This window comes from Thermobia domestica, chromosome 6 (genome assembly GCF_964235325.1).
Source record: "Thermobia domestica chromosome 6, izTheDome1.hap1.1, whole genome shotgun sequence".
NCBI classification, from domain to species: Eukaryota; Metazoa; Arthropoda; class Insecta; order Zygentoma; family Lepismatidae; genus Thermobia; species Thermobia domestica.
Genome location: NC_137459.1, coordinates 53,956,349 through 53,976,810, shown reverse-complemented (window position 1 = coordinate 53,976,810; position 20,462 = coordinate 53,956,349). Strand labels below are relative to the sequence as shown.

General features: G+C 35.8%; 2 protein-coding genes across 2 annotated transcripts in view; one reads left to right on the top strand and one right to left on the bottom strand.

Moving 5' to 3' along the window:
* The window catches only part of LOC145688000 (BBSome complex member BBS2-like), a 51,098-nt gene extending 49,462 nt beyond the window's left edge, over window positions 1–1,636 (top strand). Inside the window, exon 14 of the mRNA XM_081761659.1 lies at window positions 835–1,636. Within this exon, the coding sequence (XP_081617785.1) occupies window positions 835–935 (101 nt within the window). The 3' untranslated portion in view covers window positions 936–1,636. The remainder of the gene's footprint in view (window positions 1–834) is intronic.
* A 4,371-nt stretch (window positions 1,637–6,007) lies between these two features.
* The window catches only part of LOC145687999 (CXXC motif containing zinc binding protein), a 34,061-nt gene continuing 19,606 nt past the window's right edge, over window positions 6,008–20,462 (bottom strand). Inside the window, exons 5-6 of the mRNA XM_081761658.1 lie at window positions 14,490–14,599; window positions 6,008–8,964 (exon numbers count right to left, since the gene is read on the bottom strand). Of these exons, the coding sequence (XP_081617784.1) occupies window positions 8,818–8,964; window positions 14,490–14,599 (257 nt within the window). The 3' untranslated portion in view covers window positions 6,008–8,817. The remainder of the gene's footprint in view (window positions 8,965–14,489; window positions 14,600–20,462) is intronic.

Genomic DNA, 20,462 nt, shown 5'->3' with positions numbered 1-20,462 from the left:
CTACTGGAAATCCAATTCGAAACCATGTGCACCAAAGGCACACACACTAGCGACTACACCCGTGAGGAGGACACGGAACCTACTGTTTAAAGTGGGATCTGAACCACTACTGGATTGTATTTTGAGCTTCGCTTTTAGCAACGAGGCTAAATGAGACGCGGACTTGCAGCTTAACGTGGGATCCGGATCACATGAGCTTCCGTTTGGAATCCAAACCGGATCCCCGCTCCAAAGACGCATACACTATAACCGCTACTTGAGTTTGTATGAGAGGCAAGTATTCCCACCAAATATATATATAGCTTGGTGAAAATATTCTGCATCATAAACTCCCATCGCTGTTACCTAAAGTTTATTCCAAATAAAGCAAGTGTGTGTATTGTTCTGAAGAGACCCCCACAGTTTAAAAAAAAAAAAAAAAAAAAAAAAAGGTGGAAACAATAGATTCCTTGGTTAAGGCACCTAGCAAACATTACGCATCTCGAATGCATCTACAGCAATTTGAGGGTTTGCAGTTTTCCAAGAAATGAAGATGATGTGTGCATTCCCAAAATATTTTCATGTTCATAACTGCACTCGCCACAGGTATGAGACAGTTTTAAAGTCACTCGTTTTAAAAGAACACGCTTTATATTACATGAAACTAAATACCATATTAGAACATATTTTCTTCCTGCCACATTATTACCTCCGTGGATCGTCAAAAGTTTCTCTTAAATGTCATCTTGTAAATAATAAAGAACTGTATGTTATATTTTTAAATGTTTCATTGAGTGTATGCAATAAATGTATCGACATTAGCGAAAACATTAACATTTTTTTTCTTTCTTTCAGTTGGGAGATCGAAGACAAATGTCATAAATTCTTGTAGAACGGCCATCAAGAACAATAATATTAATTCATTAATTAAAATTATAAAAACAGGCGAGGCCTAAATTAATTGTAAAAGGCCAATTCTGGACAGTACAAGTGATATTATAGGATTAATTGGATATTAAAACACTAGAATTCTAAAGTTGTGGACTATTCTCTTTTGTGCTCATCATGTAACGAAAATGCATCTCTGAAATTATTGTTACTTGAGCATGCATTATTACTTGCCAGACCAAATGACAACAAAAAGTCAGTTTGTAAGTTGGCTAGTTTGGAACAGGAAACTTTTTATTGTTTAGAATGTGAGAAGTGTTTATGTATTGTTACAGTGTAGAGTGCATCCCAAAGACATTACCACTAGAGCACACCAACAAGTTGGGACTTCACGTCAGTGGCACGCCAAGCTGCGTTGCTACCTGAATCAGCAGCTTGATTGGGCAGTGTCTTTGCGCTTCACCTGACCACATGTTTTTTTTTTTTTCCTTACTGGTTGTGTTAAAGACATTGTTTACGTGCTCCCATTGCGTGAATCAGGAACTGTTACGTTGATGTCGTCAGCAGAAATGTTACGAAGTGCATAGCTCGAACTACATTACTGCCGAAGAAGTGTGACAAAAAGAAGAGAACATTACACTATCTGCAATGGTGTGACTAAAACTTGGAAAGTTCTTTTTTATTTATTTATTATGTATCATTCTACATTTTCAGTGTAATAATGTACAATAGGAAACTTTTAAGTCAAATAAAACACATATTTTAAAGATTTCAGCTTTATTATTCACAGCTTTATTTACAGTCAACAATTAAAAAAAATGTTCTGTGAACTTTATTAAAGTTCAGTGAATTTCCATGGTGTTACAATATTTCGCCTGGATGAAATATATTTATTTCAGTACCACTGATGTGTAAACTTACTTCTTACTTGTGGGGTACAATTTTCCATTCGAATTCGCATATTTTAAAGATTTCAGCTTTATTATTCACAGCTTTATTTACAGTCAAAAATTAGAAAAAAAAAATGTTGTGTGAACTTTATGAAATTTCAGTGAATTTCCATGGTGTTACAATATTTCGCCTAGATGCAATATATTTATTTCAGTACCACTGATGTGTAAACTTACTTCTTACTTGTGGGGTACAATTTTCGATTCGACTTCGCATATTTTAAAAATTTCAACTTTATTTACAGTTAACAATTTAAAAAAATGTTCTGTGAATTTCCATGGTGTTACAATATTTCGCCTGGATGAAATATATTTATTTCAGTACCACTGATGTGTAAACTTACTTCTTACTTGTGGGGTACAATTTTCGATTCGAATTCGCATGTCTCAAAGATTTCAGCATTATTTTTCACAGCTTTATTTACAGTCAACAATTAAAAAAATATTAAAAAAGTGTTCTGTGAACTTTATGAAAGTTGAGTGAATTTCCATGGTGTTACAATATTTCGCCCGGATGAAATATATTTATTTCAGTACCACTGATGTGTAAACTTACTTCTTACTTGTTGGATACAATTTTCGATTCGAATTAGCATATTTCAAAGATTTTAGCTTAATTTAGTCAACAATTAAAAAAAATGTTCTGTGAATTTCCATGGTGTTACAATATTTCGCCTGGATGAAATATATTTATTTCAGTACCACTGATGTGTAAACTTACTTCATACTTGTGGGGTAAAATTTTCGATTCGAATTTGCATATTTTAAAGATTTCAACTTTATGAAAGTTCAGTGAATTTCCATGGTGTTACAGTATTTCGCGTGGATGAAATATATTTATTTCAGTACCACTGATGTGTAAATTTACTTCTTACTTCTGGGGTACAATTTTCGATTCGAATTCGCATGTTTCAAAGATTTCAGCTTTATTATTCACAGCGTTATTTACAGTCAACAATTAAAAAAATTATTAAAAAGTGTTCTGTGAACTTTATAAAAGTTCAGTGAATTTCCATGGTGTTACAATATTTCGCCTGGATGAAATATATTTATTTCAGTACCACTGATGTGTAAACTTACTTCTTACTTGTAAGGTACAATTTTCGATTCGAATTCGCATATTTTAAAGATTTCAACTTTATTTACAGTCAACAATTAAAAAAATGTTCTGTGAACTTTATTAAAGTTCAGTGAATTTCCATGGTGTTACAATTTTTCGCCTGGATGAAATATATTTATTTCAGTACCACTGATGTGTAAACTTACTTCTTACTTGTTGGGTACAATATTCGATTCGAATTCGCATATTTTAGATTTCAGCTTAATTTACAGTCAACAATTTTAGAAAAATGTTCTGTGAATTTTATGAAATTTCAGTGAATTTCCATGGTATTACAGTATTTCGCCTGGATGAAATATATTTATTTCAGTACCACTGATGTGTAAACTTACTTCTTACTTGTGGGGTACAATTTTCGATTCGAATTCGCATATTTTAAAGAATTCAGCTTTATTATTCACAGCTTTATTTACAGTCAAAAATTTTAAAAATAATGTTGTGTGAACTTTATAAAAGTTCAGTAAATTTCCATGGTGTTACAATATTTCGCCTGGATGAAATATATTTATTTCAGTACCACTGATGTGTAAACTTACTTCTTACTTGTGGGGTACAATTTTCGATTCGAATTCGCATATTTCAAAGATTTCAACTTTATTTACAGTCTACAATTAAAAAAAAATGTTCTGTGAATTTCCATGGTGTTACAATATTTCGCCTGGATGAAATATATTTATTTTAGTACCACTGATGTGTAAACTTACTTCATACTTGTGGGGTACAATTTTCGATTCGAATTCGCATATTTTAAAGATTTCAACTTTATGAAAGTTCAGTGAATTTCCATGGTGTTACAATATTTCGCCTGGATGAAATATATTTATTTCAGTACCACTGATGTGTAAACTTACTTCTTACTTGTTGGGTACAATTTTCGATTCGAATTCGCATATTTTAAAGATTTCAACTTTATGAAAGTTCAGTGAATTTCCATGGTGTTACAATATTTCGCGTGGATGAAATATATTTATTTCAGTACCACTGATGTGTAAACTTACTTCTTACTTGTGGGGTACAATTTTCGATTCGAATTCACATGTTTCAAAGATTTCAGCTTTATTATTCACAGCGTTATTTACAGTCAACAATTAAAAAAAAAATATTAAAAAAGTGTTCTGTGAACTTTATGAAAGTTCAGTGAATTTCCATGGTGTTACAATATTTCGTCTGCATGGAATATATTTATTTATTTCAGTACCACTGATGTGTAAACTTACTTCTTACTTGTTGGGTACAATTTTTGATTCGAATTAGCATATTTTAAAGATTTTAGCTTTATTTACAGTCAACAATTTAAAGAAAATATTCTGTGAACTTTATTGAAGTTCAGTGAATATCCATGGTGTTACAATATTTCGCCTGGATGAAATATGTTTGTTTCAGTACCACTGATGTGTAAACTTACTTCTTACTTGTGGGGTACAATTTTCGATTCGAATTCGCATATTTCAAAAATTTCAACTTTATTTACAGTCAACTATTTAAAGAAAATGTTCTGTGAACTTTATTGAAGTTCAGTGAATTTCCATGGTGTTACAATATTTCGCTTGGATGAAATATATTGATTTCAGTACCACTTATGTGTAAACTTACTTCTTACTTGTTGGGTACAATTTTCGATTCGAATTAGCATATTTTTAAGATTTTAGCTTAATTTACAGTCAACAATTTAAAAAAAAAAATGTTGTGTGAACTTTATGATAGTTCAGTGAATTTCCATGGTGTTACAATATTTCGCCTGGATGAAATATATTTATTTCAGTACCACTGATGTGTAAACTTACTTCTTACTTGTGGGGTACAATTTTCGAATCGAATTCGCATATTGCAAAGATTTCAACTTTATTTACAGTCAACAATTAAAAAAAATGTTCTGTGAATTTCCATTGTGTTACAATATTTCGCCTGGATGAAATATATTTATTTCAGTACCACTGATGTGTAAATTTACTTCGTACTCGGGGGACACAATTTTCGATTCGAATTCGCATATTTTAAAGATTTCAACTTTATGGAAGTTCAGTAAATTTTCATGGTGGTACAATATTTCGCCTGGATGAAATATATTTATTTCAGTACCACTGATGTGTACACTTACTTCTTACTTGTTGGGTACAATATTGGATTCGCATTCGCATATTTTAGATTTCAGCTTAATTTACAGTACACAATTTTAGAAAAATGTTCTGTGAATTTTATGAAATTTCAGTGAATTTCCATGGTATTACAATATTTCGCCTGGATGAAATGTATTTGTTTCAGTACCACTGATGTGTAAACTTACTTCTTACGTGTGGGGTACAATTTTCGATTCGAATTCGCATATTTTAAAGAATTCAACTTTATGAAAGTTCAGTGAATTTCCATGGTGTTACAATATTTCGCCTGGATGAAATATATTTATTTCAGTACCACTGATGTGTAAACTTACTTCTTACTTGTTGGGTACAATTTTCGATTCGAATTCGCATATTTTAGATTTCAGCTTAATTTACACTCAACAATTTTAGAAAAGTGTTCTGTGAATTTTATGAAATTTCAGTGAATTTCCATGGTATTACAGTATCTCGCCTGGATGAAATATACTTATTTCAGTACCACTGATGTGTAAACTTACTTCTTACTTGTGGGGTACAATTTTCGATTCGAATTCGTATATTTCAAAGATTTCAACTTTATTTACAGTCAACAATTTAAAAAAATGTTCTGTGAATTTTCATGGTGTTACAATATTTCGCCTGGATGAAATATACTTATTTCAGTACCACTGATGTGTAAACTTACTTCATACTTGTGGGGTACAATTTTCGACTGGAATTCGCATATTTTAGATTTCAGTTTAATTTACAGTCAACAATTTTAGAAAAATGTTCTGTGAATTTTATGAAATTTCAGTGAATTTCCATGGTATTACAATATTTCGCCTGGATGAAATATATTTATTTCAGTACCACTGATGTGTAAACTTACTTCTTACTTGTGGGGTACAATTTTCGATTCGAATTTGCATATTTTAAAGATTTCAGCTTTATTATTCACAGCTTTATTTACAGTCAAAAATTTAAAAAAAAAAATGTTGTGTGAACTTTATGAAAGTTCAGTGAATTTCCATGGTGTTACAATATTTCGCCTGGATGAAATATATTTATTTCAGTACCACTGATGTGTAAATTTACTTCTTACTTGTGGGGTACAATTTTCGATTCGAATTCGCATATTTCAAAGATTTCAACTTTATTTACAGTCAACAATTAAAAAAAAAATGTTCTGTGAATTTCCATGGTGTTACAATATTTCGCCTGGATGAAATATATTTATTTCAGTACCACTGATGTGTAAACTTACTTCATACTTGTGGGGTACAATTTTCGATTCGAATTCGCATATTTTAAAGATTTTAGCTTTATTATTCACAGCGTTATTTACAGTCAACAATTAAAAAAATATATTAAAAAAGTGTTCTGTGAACTTTATGAAAGTTCAGTGAATTTCCATGGTGTTACAATATTTCGTCTGGATGAAATATATTTATTTATTTCAGTACCACTTATGTGTAAACTTACTTCTTACTTGTTGGGTACAATTTTCGATTCGAATTAGCATATTTTTAAGATTTTAGCTTAATTTACAGTCAACAATTTTTAAAAAAAAATGTTGTGTGAACTTTATGATAGTTCAGTGAATTTCCATGGTGTTACAATATTTCGCCTGGATGAAATATATTTATTTCAGTACCACTGATGTGTAAACTTACTTCTTACTTGTGGGGTACAATTTTCGATTCGAATTCGCATATTTTAAAGATTTTAGCTTTATTTACAGTCAACAATTTAAACAAAATGTTCTGTGAACTTTATTAAAGTTCAGTGAATTTCCATGGTGTTACAATATTTCGCCTAGATGAAATATATTTATTTCAGTATCACTGATGTGTAAACTTACTTCTTACTTGTTGGGTACAATTTTCGATTCGAATTAGCATATTTTTAAGATTTTAGCTTTATTTACAGTCAACAATTTAAAGAAAATGTTCTGTGAACTTTATTAAAGTTCAGTTAATTTCCATGGTGTTACAATATTTCGCCTAGATGAAATATATTTATTTCAGTACCACTGATGTGTAAACTTACTTCTTACTTGTTGGGTACAATTTTCGATTCGAATTAGCATATTTTTAAGATTTTAGCTTTATTTACAGTCAACAATTTAAAGAAAATGTTCTGTGAACTTTATTAAAGTTCAGTTAATTTCCATGGTGTTACAATATTTCGCCTAGATGAAATATATTTATTTCAGTACCACTGATGTGTAAACTTACTTCTTACTTGTGGGGTACAATTTTCGATTCGAATTCGCATATTTTAAAGATTTCAGCTTTATTATTCACAGCTTTATTTACAGTCAAATATTTTAAAAAAAATGTTGTGTGAACTTTATGAAAGTTCAGTGAATTTCCATGGTGTTACAATATTTCGCCTGGATGAAATATGTTTGTTTCAGTACCACTGATGTGTAAACTTACTTCTTACTTGTGGGGTACAATTTTCGATTCGAATTCGCATATTTCAAAGATTTCAACTTTGTTTACAGTCAACAATTTAAAAAAATGTTCTGTGAATTTCCATGGTATTACAATATTTCGCCTGGATGAAATATATTTATTTCAGTACCACTGATGTGTAAACTTACTTCTTACTTGTTGGGTACAATTTTCGATCCGAATTCGCATATTTTAGATTTCAGCTTAATTTACAGTCAACAATTTTAGAAAAATGTTCTGTGAATTTTATGAAATTTCAGTGAATTTCCATGGTATTACAATATTTCGCCTGGATGAAATGTGTTTGTTTCAGTACCACTGATGTGTAAACTTACTTCTTACTTGTGGGGTACAATTTTCGATTCGAATTCGCATATTTTAAAGATTACAACTTTATGAAAGTTCAGTGAATTTCCATGGTGTTACAATATTTCGCCTGGATGAAATATATTTATTTCAGTACCACTGATGTGTAAACTTACTTCTTACATGTGGGGTACAATTTTCGATTCGAATTTGCATATTTTAAAGATTTCAGCTTTATTATTCACAGCTTTATTTACAGTCAAAAATTTTTTTTAAAAATGTTGTGTGAACTTTATGGAAGTTCAGTAAATTTCCATGGTGTTACAATATTTCACCTGGATGAAATATATTTATTTCAGTACCACTGATGTGTAAACTTACTTCTTACTTGTGGGGTACAATTTTCGATTCGAATTCGCATATTTCAAAGATTTCAACTTTAGTTACAGTCAACAATTAAAAAAAATGTTCTGTGAATTTCCATGGTGTTACAATGTTTCGCCTGGATGAAATATATTTATTTCAGTACCACTGATGTGTAAACTTACTTCATACTTGTGGGGTACAATTTTCGATTCGAATTCGCATATTTTAAAGATTACAACTTTATGAAAGTTCCGTGAATTTCCATGTTGTTACAATATTTCGCGTGGATGAAATATATTTCGTTCAGTACCACTGATGTGTAAACTTACTTCTTACTTGTGGGGTACAATTTTCGATTCGAATTCGCATATTTCAAAGATTTCAGCTTTATTTACAGTCAACAATTAAAAAAAATATTAAAAAAGTGTTCTGTCAACTTTATGAAAGTTCAGTGAATTTCCATGGTGTTACAATATTTCGCTTGGATGAAATATATTTATTTCAGTACCACTGATGTGTAAACTTACTTCTTACTTGTGGGGTACAATTTTTCGATTCGAATTCGCATATTTTAAAGATTTCAGCTTTATTATTCACAGCTTTATTTACAGTCAACAATTAAATAAAAAAAAAAGTGTTCTGTGAACTTTATGAAGGTTCAGTACTTCTTACTTGTGGGGTACAATTTTCGATTCGAATTCATATATCCCGACAGTCTTGTGGCCATTTTCATCATAGTCAGCCCACTCTTTTTCTGTTAGATCGACATCATTGAAAACGGTAGAGCTCTCTTCAATCTCGACAATCCAACCATTCTGAAAAGAATGAAATAACACAAGGAATGTTTAGCTATAATTAAAATTCAATGGGGAGAGAGAACAAACGAAAAAAAAAAGGAAAGAAAGAAAGAAAAGAAGGAAACAGAAAAAACTACTGTAACTGAAGCAGTTGTCTAAAAGTATTCTGAACAGTTTTATTTTTAAGAAGGTATCATTTTCTCGAACTACTGGCTTTGATTATTTTCATCTACCCCTTTTATCCATTATTCTGCATATAAAAGTAAGTGGACTCCTGAATCGCCATATTGGTTCTCTGGCAAATAAATTTGTTAAAAGATTCTTTCTTAGGTTAATTACATATTCTTTGTGAGGGGTATAGGAGTATTTAGAAGATCGTAGAAGAAAGAAACCGAGAACATTAAGTTGGATAGCTGAGTAACCTACACAGAAAATACACCACTTATTATATTACGTTCCTTAGTACCAGATACAATTACAGTTAAACTGTATGGAAAACATACATGTTTGTTGCAATCATATTATCCACAAGGTATTTATATGACAAGTTCCGGGTAGTAATGGTGAACTCAACAAACGTTCCTTTATCAGTTAGCTATTATTATTTCTTTGTGTAAAAAATGACCCGATGGTTGAGTTTGCCCTTACTGCGTGGATCGCTTCGTATACCTGTATATCAGATACTTTAAGAAGTATTGAGCCCTTTTGCGCACGATTTGGCATTAATGTTCCAAATCTCAAGATATTTGAGTCGCAGTAGGTCAGTCCTAACCTCATTCGATAGCTGAAGCTAGTAGATGTGCAAAAAGTGTTGAAATTCTTAGAATCAGACGCTAAGATATCGTTCTGTGAAGATAAGTGAACTTCCTTAAAAATTGCGCTTTTTTACAGCTTTATTTTGATAAAGGCATAAATGTTATGCAAGCTCATGAAGAAATTTGTGCTCTCTATGGGCGAGATACGTTATCGAAAGCAACAGCCAAAAGATGGTTCACAACTTTCGTTCTGGAAGTTTTGATATCCAACGTACTCGTCGTAGTGGGCGACCAATCACAGCAAAAGTGGATGATATTTTGGTAAAACTCGAGTACGATTGGCATGTATGCAGTCGTGAGATCGCCAATGACCTAAACATCCATCAACAAACAGTGGTTAACCATTTGGAGAAAGCTTGCTACAAAAAGAAGCCATATGATCTGACTCAGAAACATTTACTCGATCGAACTCCTATCTGCAAATCTCTACTGAAACCTAACGAATTCGAGCCATTTCTAAAGCGTATCATCATATGATGAAAAGTTGAAAACCTGTGATAACAATGTGCGAGAAAAATGTATCCTCATTATCATGCCGTCACTAACACCCCGCGAAAGTGAATCTGCCATATTATTCGTATTTCAGCATGGTCAAAGCGAGAAGAAGCTCCACAGTCTGTGCCAAAGCCCTCACTGACGCCCAGGAAAGTTATGCTGTCCGTCTGGTGTAACTGGAAGGGCAACATGTATCACGAGCTGCTGCCACCAAGCAGAACGATACTCGGATCTGTATTGTCGACAATTATCGCGAGTGCACCTAACAAGTCAAAAGAAACGACCAGAACTGGTCAACAGAAAAGTTGTCGTATACCACGCTCACATCGCCAGACCACATGCGTCTGAAAATGCTCTACGAGGTTTTAATGCATCCACCGCATAGCCCGCACCTGAACCATCAGACTATCATTTGTTTCGGGCTCTGCTGAACTCCATGGATGGTATTAAGTTGGTTTCAAACGAGAGCAACGGGATTATAGTGTTGCCAGAAAAATTGGACAAGTTTATCGAAGGAAATGGGCATATGCGGTTCCATAATATTACTTTCAAATCATAATAAATGTATTCTCAATTTTTACCTTCCAATGCTCAATACTTTTTAGACAGATTAATATTTTTTTAAAAAATGACGACTACGGACTACAAAGCAAAAGCGAAAAATATAAATAATTGTATACATTTCGGCTCCTTGTCTGGAGACACGAATTGCACTATGTGACAACGTCGTAAAGAACCACAGAGCAGATCCATCAATCAATCAAATAGTTACATCGATTATTTCCAGATGGCGGTTAAAGTCTATAGACGTTGACGCTAGCACCACTTATTAGTGTAACGATCGGTGTAACATAAAGTTGTAATTTTCCCAAATGGTCAGATTATTACATATTTCAAATCTTGATGTTGAATGCCTACCTATAATAGCACGTTTATCAGCGCTTCGAACTAAGGACACTACAGTTTAACGAACATCCAAATTCTGGAAGTTTCTACGACAGAAATAACGAAATTGAGGCAGATGGAACAATGCACATCCAAAGTACCTTATAGTGTCAAGTAAAATATTATCACGATGCGACGTATTTGTAATAAAGAGAAAAAAAGTTACAAGGAATTAAAAATTTAAGTACATTCAAAAAAACTATTTTAAAAAAACTATAAATATACGGTACATAAATTGAGTTGATTTTAGTTTAGCGTCCCTTTCAGCAGCGAGGCTATATGAGACGTGGACCTACTGATTAACGTGGAATCCGAACCACATGAGCTCCCGCCGGGAATCGAACCCGGGTCTCCCACGCCAAAGGCGCGTACGCTAACCGCTTAGCCACGAGGGAGCTCGGTACATAAATTGTTTTCAATATACGAGCAAATCATATCGTTTACAGCAATTTAAAATCTCAAACTGTTCCGGAGATATAACAAACTTTGTTAAATTTTACAACACTGCTTAAATTAAGGAATGCGGAAACGTGTTACAATAATAATTAAAACTACCAAAAGACAATGCTCTAATGTTGTTGAATTAAGAATAAATTTTAAAATTTTCCATAGATACGTAACTTTAAGAAGTATAGCAAGCTACCCATGTTTTTCATATCTCCAAAACGGCTTGAGATATCAAATTGCTGTAAACAGTGTTATGATCTTTAGATTTATTGAAGATTTTCTACGTGATTGAACGTGATCATTATCTATGCAGTTTCTCGAAATGAAAAAAAAAAACAACTCAAATTCTCAATCGCTTCTAACTTTTTTCATATTTATCCCAAATGCGTCATATTATGATCATAGCGTTTGACACTACACAGCAAAATCAGGTATTGAAACAACACAAAATGACTACCACTTTAGGATGTTACTTGTGTGTTAATTCAACACAGAGTATATCAGAAGTAACTAGTTATTGGCTGTGATAATTTACACTAGTTTTTACTGTTTCTGTTTGGCATTGTTTGGCGCAGTTTATTTGCCATTTATACCAAATGAAGAATAACGTTCTATGTTTTCTGTAATTGGTCACATAACAGTTTTGTAAACCTACGAACTGTCTAACAACAGTTACATGAGTAGCAGTTCTGCCATCTTCTGTTTTTACGTCCTAAAACATAAGAATAACAGACGAGGAAAACACAAGTGGTAGTCATTTTGTGTTGTTTCAACACCTCATTTTTTGCTGTGTAAGGTATTTTACGTGTGAATTGCCCCGTTTATGTCACTTGTGTTATTACTGCTGTAAAGGCCTCAAAAATTTGGATGTTTTTCGTAACGTCCTTAGTTTGTCAAAGTGAACAATAAATGTGGTATTACAAGTTTTCGTTTAAGATGTAGATTATTCTGATACACTGCTATCAAAACAAAAACAAACAAAGAAAAAGTGTTACTTACGATCACTTTATGTTGGTTTGGCAACACTGTTGATGACTTTGGAGTATGACAAACTATTTTCCCTTGTCCATATTTTCACCATACAAAATATCAATTATTATTATTATTATTATTATTATTATTACATTATTGTATTATTATTATTATTATTATTATTTTAAAAGCTACAAAGGGATTTCAAGATAAATGATCCACTGTCTATCGTGTTTTTTGGTAGCCTGGTAAGATTATGCATTGTGTTACAAAGAAGAGTTTAACATAAATAAAAGGTAAGGGGAGAAAACAAGGAATGTCCATGTGTGTGCTTTAACGGGTGCTCTGCCCTATCTGTTGATGACTCTTGGTACTATTCGACTATATAAGCCATACATGCGTAAATGTAGGAATGTCCAAGGAAAGAGACAAAAGATTTGACTAACCCTATTCATTTTGTACGCGGCTGTTAATATCTGGTGTAGTAAAAAGTAATCCATTATTTTGCCAATAGATGGTTTCAGTGATCTGTATCTCGTGTTGTACAAGTCCGATCGGGTTCAACGAGATGGCGTTCAAACGATGAGATTGCGTACTACAACCACTGTTCAGATAGTTGTGATGAGTTCACTCAGTGTTGTGTGAGCGCGAGTCAAAATGGACACTAGCAAAGAGAAAATACGCTATATTTTACAGTTTTTCTTCGATAAAGGCGAAAACGCAAGCCAGGTGGCCGCAAATGTGAGTAGTGTTTATGGTCCTGATACTGTAACAGCCAATCACGCGCAATTTTGGTTTCGCCGATTCCGTTCCGGTAATTTTGACGTCAAAGATGCACCACGCACTGGAAGGCCAAGTGTCGAAAATGTAGATAAAATCATGGACATTGTCGCGTCCGACCGTCATGTAAGCACTGTGTCGATTGCCCAAGAGCTAAACATTGCACAAAAAAAACGTGTGGAACCATTTGCATAAGGCTGGATACAAAAAGAAGCTTGATGTATGGGTGCCACACGAGTTAACGCAAAAAACCTCATGGACCGAATTTCCATCTGCGAATTGCTGCTGAATCGCAACAAAATCGACCCATTTCTGAAGCGGTTGGTGACTGGCGATGAAAAGTGGATCACTTACAACGTCACACGAAAACGGTCGTGGTCGAAGCGCGGTGAGCTTGCGCAAACGGTGCCCAAGCCAGGATTGACGGCCAGAAAGGTTTTGCTGTGTGTTTGGTGGCATTAGCAGGGAATTATCTACTATGAGCTTTTCCCCTACGGCCAAACCCTTAACTCGGAACTGTACTGTCAACAATTGGACCGTCTGAAGGCAACAATCGCTCAGAGGCGGCCAGCTTTGGCCAATAGGAAAGACATTGTGTTCCACGAGGACAACGCCAGACCACACACATTGATAGTGACTCGCCAGAAGCTCCGGGAGCTTGGTTGGAGGTTCTTATGCATCCACCTTATAGTCCGGACCTGGCACCGAGTGATTACCATACGTTCCTGTCCATGGCGAACACGTTTACTGGTGAAAAAGTCGCTTCAAGAGAGGCTTGTGAAAATCGATTGTCTCAATTTTTTGCCACTAGGGACAAGGGTTTCTATGAGAGAGGCATCATGATATTACCTTCCAAATGGCAACACGTTATCGAACAAAACGGCGTATATGTGACCTAAATCGGATCATTCTAACTATGGTAAGTCAAGCCTTCAATGTCATGCCAAAATAATGGATTACTTTTTACTACACCAGATATTTAAACGTAGTTTTCTCGAAAATATAGTTTTGTGACATTGCTTCTTTTTTCCCCTTACGCTTCAAATGTAGTTACTGTGGCGAAATTCAAGGTCAATTTTCAATACATACTCTTGGTGAAAAATCAACTGGTTCTAGTCCTCTGCAGTCAAGCACAAGTACAGTCTTGAAGTTAGGTTGGTTCTCACTCTCGTAGGCTCCTTCACTATCTTTCACTATATCTACAAGCAAGTTAAAGTATCACATCAATCATTTCCAATAAAGAGGAAAACAAATTGGACTTAATATTGAAAATACGTGGACGGACCAATAAGTAACGCACAAAATTTTTCATGAGATACTGATCTGAGAGCTGAAAGAAATTTGAAATTCGCACTCTACACGTTACACCTCTAGTAACAAAAGCGTAAAATGCTGAGCAACGATGGCGCGTGTGTTACAGTCGTTAAGATTTATTTATATTCTCGATGTGTTACCATTACTCTTTCTTCTACGTATATTGCTGTGCGTTACTTATTGATCCGCCATCGTAAGTAACACTCTGTATTGAAGAAACGGCTATTACAAAAAAAAAAAAAAAAAAAAAAAAAAAAAAAAAAAAAAAAAAGACAATGAGCTTTCACCCTTTATAAAGTCACATTCAAAAATGAATCTGATTCCCTCCGATAAATTTTCCAAATAATGGTACAGTTTCCTATAAATGAAATAGAAAATGATCTAGCTGGCTGACATGGTCCAAGTTTTAGACATATGCTGGAGATCGCAAAGGCCGTCGCCGTTCGCGAGTTCGAATCCCACTCAGGGACCCGCGGTGCCTCAGTGGTAGAGTGTTCACTTGTAGTGCATGGGGTCTCTTGTTCGGTCCCAGCTCGCACCAAGTGGGTTTGGTGGTGAAAGGGAGGTTTCCGTTTCCTCCCACTTCCTTCATTTCACCATTTCATTCATTTTCATCACAATCTCCTTTAGCCTGCACAGCATAACCACGGGACGTAAGACTAAAAGATTTCATTTTCTTTTTCCGAATCCCACTCAGTGCATGGGTATTTGTATGTGTTTTGACTATTTGTTTCATCATCATCATTTCTTATCCTCTTTACCTTACAGGACACAAATATGAAAATATAACTCAAAAATAAATAAATGAACACAGAAGGTGCCACAATTTTAAACACATCTATTCGTCACCTCATTTACAAATCAGAAGTCAATAAAAGAAATCACTTTTGAACGCAACTGTGACATTTTCAGGGAAATTATTTTACAGCCTTTCTATCTCAAGTGTGCCCTTGCTGGCGCTGCCGTCGATGTGTGTTTCCCGTACCTCCCTCGAAAGAGAAGGGATAAGTTGCTACGGTCAAGATCTTTCAACTGTTGGATGCGGAAGCGTTGCCACAATGAATTATTTCACGGACTTAGCTGTGCACTATCTTACTAGCCATTCTAAGTAGCCTACGATCTTCACTCAAGACCAAGCGACTGAATGACAAATTGGCAACAGAGCTGAGGTCATTTACTTTTTCCTAAGCAAAGGGAGGGTTTCATCAGCCAGAGGGCCGCGGGGGTGGGGCCGAAGTATAGTTCGCATATTTTCCGAGAGCACAGGTGGAATAGACAGGCTCTAGTAACATACTTATTACATGACAATCCATCCTGTAGTAGGGTACTTAACTTGGTTTCTAAATGTATTGGAAATAAAGCGAATTCACAACCTACGAAGATGATTTCAAAAGAAATACACACGAAATTTACTTAATGCGTACTTAATAGAACATAAAATGAGCTATATCATGTTACAGTCTTTCAAAGTCGCCCCTATTCTACCGAATAACTGCAAACCAACGTTTCACAAGGATTCTAATACTTGTAAGTTTCCAGTTACCGAGCTCCGTGGTACGTCGAGTAACGGCAGCACAATGTTCTTTATTGATAAAAAACGCACGGCATGAAGCTTGTTTTTCAATTTTGGGAAGTTAAAGTCTAGGATTTGGATTGGATCGATCCAAGTTTTATCTCTCCCATTTCAGCCCCGAGGCTATTGAAGACAGGACCTACTGTTTAAAATGGGGTCTAAACCATTACTCGGATTGTATTCAAAGCGAATTCACAACCTACGAGGATGATTTCAAAAGAAATACACACGAAGTTTATTTAAAGTGCACACAGGCTCTAATATAGTAGACGAAGTATAGAACCCCACCGGGAATCGAACCCAGTACGAAAGTCTAAAATCTAGAGAGTGATGTTAAGGTTGTACGGTGAAGAGGTGGGAGTAGTAGCTCCTTCCATCTAACTTCAACAATTCCGGGAAAATGATGCTGAGGCCATAGGGTAGGGACACCACAATTCACTATCTTCCTGGACTACGTTACCGAGATAGCTTAGGGTACTGCCACAAAATCATATAAGCGTTTTCCAGCATGCCTGATCTGTTAGTATGCATCTTTCGCGGTAAATGGATACTCTAGAAATTCCACAGTTTGGTCACCAGTCGGCGTTCGGGGTCGTCCTGACTTTAGATTGGTCTCTATACTGACTCACAAAAATCACTCTGCTTGTTAATAGTTTCACCTCTGGGATACTTCCACAGATTTCTGTAAAAACTTTCCCGTGCATAGCTTTAATTGTGAAGTACGAGCGCTGACTCAACTATGATGCTATATGAAATAACAAAACGGATATTTCCACTTAGACACACGTACAATTAGCTTCCGTAAATCCTGCAATGCAACGCCGAATTGGGTGAACGGGGTATTGCATCGTTTGTTAAACAATTGGCAAGTTGTACATTTCTTTTGAGATCACTCTCGTATGTGGCGGTGATTTAGAAGAAGACAATAAAAGACCACATAAATTACAAATGCAGTAACGTAAATAAACAAGGATATATTCAGGCCAAAAATAACAAAAGTATTTTTCACTATGATTATTACATTCACCGCTTTCCATTAGCTTAAAGTGCAGAATTAGCGTACTATATACAATACATAGATAACTAGCGTTCTCCATGATATATATATATATATATATATATATATATATATATATATATACTGTATATATATCGGGTGATTCCGTTAGTCCGTACCAGGCCTTTAAATCGGAAACGGTCCGAGATATGTACAAACTGAAAAACACGTATCCCATTAGTTGCAAAGGACAACAGAGCGAAGTAAAAAGTTTCGTCCCAGGGTCCCAGACGGGGTCCAACTCAAAATTGTCAAATGGAAAGAGGGGTCAAGTGGTATATCGCTTGAAAGCGCCTGTAAAAAGAAAGAAGCTACAAAAAGTCTCGATTCGCTACGATCACCCTATGCAACATGGCGGCGGGTCAAAATGTCATCAAAAGTTGCATTGAAATGAATGTGAAAAAACACATATTCTAGTGGAATTAGCGGTAAAATTGCTGGACAGTGCTCGGTAGAGTTGTGGTGTTCTATCATAAAAACACATCAGCGAGTGGTGCACACAGCCGAAATATTGAGTCAATGACACTAGTCGGTCGGGAGAAAACAACTGTTTTCACTTTGCTTGCACAGAATTCTTCGAGATGTGGAACGAGACAAGCATTCTCTACCAATGTTTCCTGCATCTGTTTTGGAAGAGGTCTGGGGCTCTTCCCAGATCTTGACCTTGGTGTCCGCAAAGGATGTGTGTTTGAAAGCCCTTTGTCGGTAGTTGTGATGTTGTTTCTTAGGGTGGCCTCTCCCCTCCCAGACCTCCGATACTATTGGATAAAGGAAATTGAACAATGTATCCTCCCGACTGGCTAGTGCAACGGACGAAATATTTCGGCTGTGTGCACTACGCGATGATTTGTTTCCATGATGCACACCATAACTCTCCAGGGTACAGCAATTATACGGAACATTCCCCTGGGACATGTCGTTTTGCACCATTTGCCCGCATTCTGCCCAGAACCCAAAACGGCGGTATAAATATATCTGTATTCTGGACTTGCCGTATGCTATCCAATGACGTATAAATCTTGCCAATCCCCGAGTGTCACGTTGCGACCCTCTCCGCGTTTTTGTGTTATTTCCATTCGAGAATGCATTTTCCCCCCAATTCCCGACCTAGGTTTGAATGATGTAACAGCCTGGTTCGTCTGTATACCTATGTTAAGCTCAGTGCTCCTCAGTAACAACAGGCGAATAATGGGATTGACGCAAGTTTCCAGCCCTGTCCTTACCTGCCATTTTCTTCCCTATGCGTCGTGTAAAAGTGAAATTCATGAGATATTAATGTCGTGAAACGTATAACTTCAAATGAAATACTGAAATGAATAAACATACACATCTTTGATAACGATTACTGCAACTGGATTGAGCTGTTTGCTGGTTTATGTTTGTTGTATAAAACATCCGCCTTTCGAGAGAAACACTCGCAGACAACCTTGAATTGAAAGGCACGAACGTGAGGTACGCTGAAACACAGTTTGTTCCACAGTAAGTTGAGCAGGCTTTGCTGAAGGGTCGTTAATACGAATTGTAGTGAAGTACTTGTGCTGTGCAAAAGTAATACACGCTACGAATTGAGTTGTGTGTGTGTGTGTGTCAGAAGGCTTCCATTTCATTGTAGAAGATGGCACGTACTACCCTAATATCGTGTGTTAGTGCAGTGTCGGCTAAAGATAGCATTGTATTAGAACAATGCCATATACCAACGGGGAGGCATTTGACATGTTAATGGTGTTAGGGAAATGTAGGCAAAACTATAGAGCTACAGCCCGAATTTATAACGCAAGGTTCCCACAGCGACAATCAATTTCCCATAATTTCCATCAATTTCCTTCGACGGTTAGCAAATCGTCTGAAACAAACAGGGCGCACACCTCCTCAATATGGGGTTCACAAACATGCTCCAATTATAAATGACAACGATGTCGTTATTTATGTTTTGGCTGCTGTCGACGTACGTCCTAATGCATCCTCAAGAGATATTGCCCGGGATCGCGGAATTAGTCAAACAAGTGTACTGCGTATACTGTGGAAGCATAAACGCCACCCGTATCATATCTCCTTGTGCCAGGTGCTAACAGATGCCGACCGTAATAAGCGCCTCCAGTTTTGTAATTGGGCCCGTCAGAAATTCAGGACAAACCCAACGTTTTTGAGTAAGTACGTGCTGTGGACAGACGAAGCAATATTTACAAGTGATGGTCATGTCAACCTACACAATGCGCATTATTGGGCTGCGGAGAATCCGCACTGGACACCGACCGACAAAGACGTTGGAGCATCAATGTGTGGGGTGGTATCATTGGAACACATGTAATTGGGCCCTGGTTTATTCATGGAAATTGAACGTCGGCTCTGTTCCATCAATTGTTGACAGAACATCTACCGCAACTGCTTGAAAACATCCCACTTCATGTGCGGCGTAATATGTAGATGCAGCACACGCTGCTCGTATATGCAGAGGTGCATTAAATACTTTATTTCCGCACCGTTGGTTAGGAATAGGGTCCAATATTCCTTTCCCTCTTCGCTCTCCAGACCTTACGTGCATGGACTATTAGTTCTGGGGTCGACTCAAGGAGCTTTTTTACACGAATAGACCAACTACACAAGAAGATATGAGGCAACGTATAATGACCGCATTTCGAAGCATAGGAGAGGCAGAGCTTGAAGCTGTGGGCTATAATTATTATCGCCGTCTGGACCGTTGTCTTGCTGTACATGGACGATAATTTCGGTAAAACGTGCTGTGTGAAGTGCACATCTGTTACATAACGAACAGCAGCCGTCTCCAAGGTAAATATGATATATCCTTTGTACGTTATGCGATGGTAAATTAATTCTTAGAACAACGTTAGACGTTTCAATATAATATTATTACCTGTCCACCATAACGCTTCCATTTCCATACTGTGTATGTTACCAGTGTTGACTACGAGACAAGACAACACTTTTCAGTAGTGTCACGAAAGAGAACTGAACAGTCTCTGTAGTATTGTACCCGGAAAACGTATGTTACCAACGAAATATAGCTGTTCCAAATGTCCAGGGTCTTCCCTCCAGCACAATCAAACAACTGCTAATTTGGAGGTGGACCCTGCCTGGATATCTAGAACTGGTTAACGTG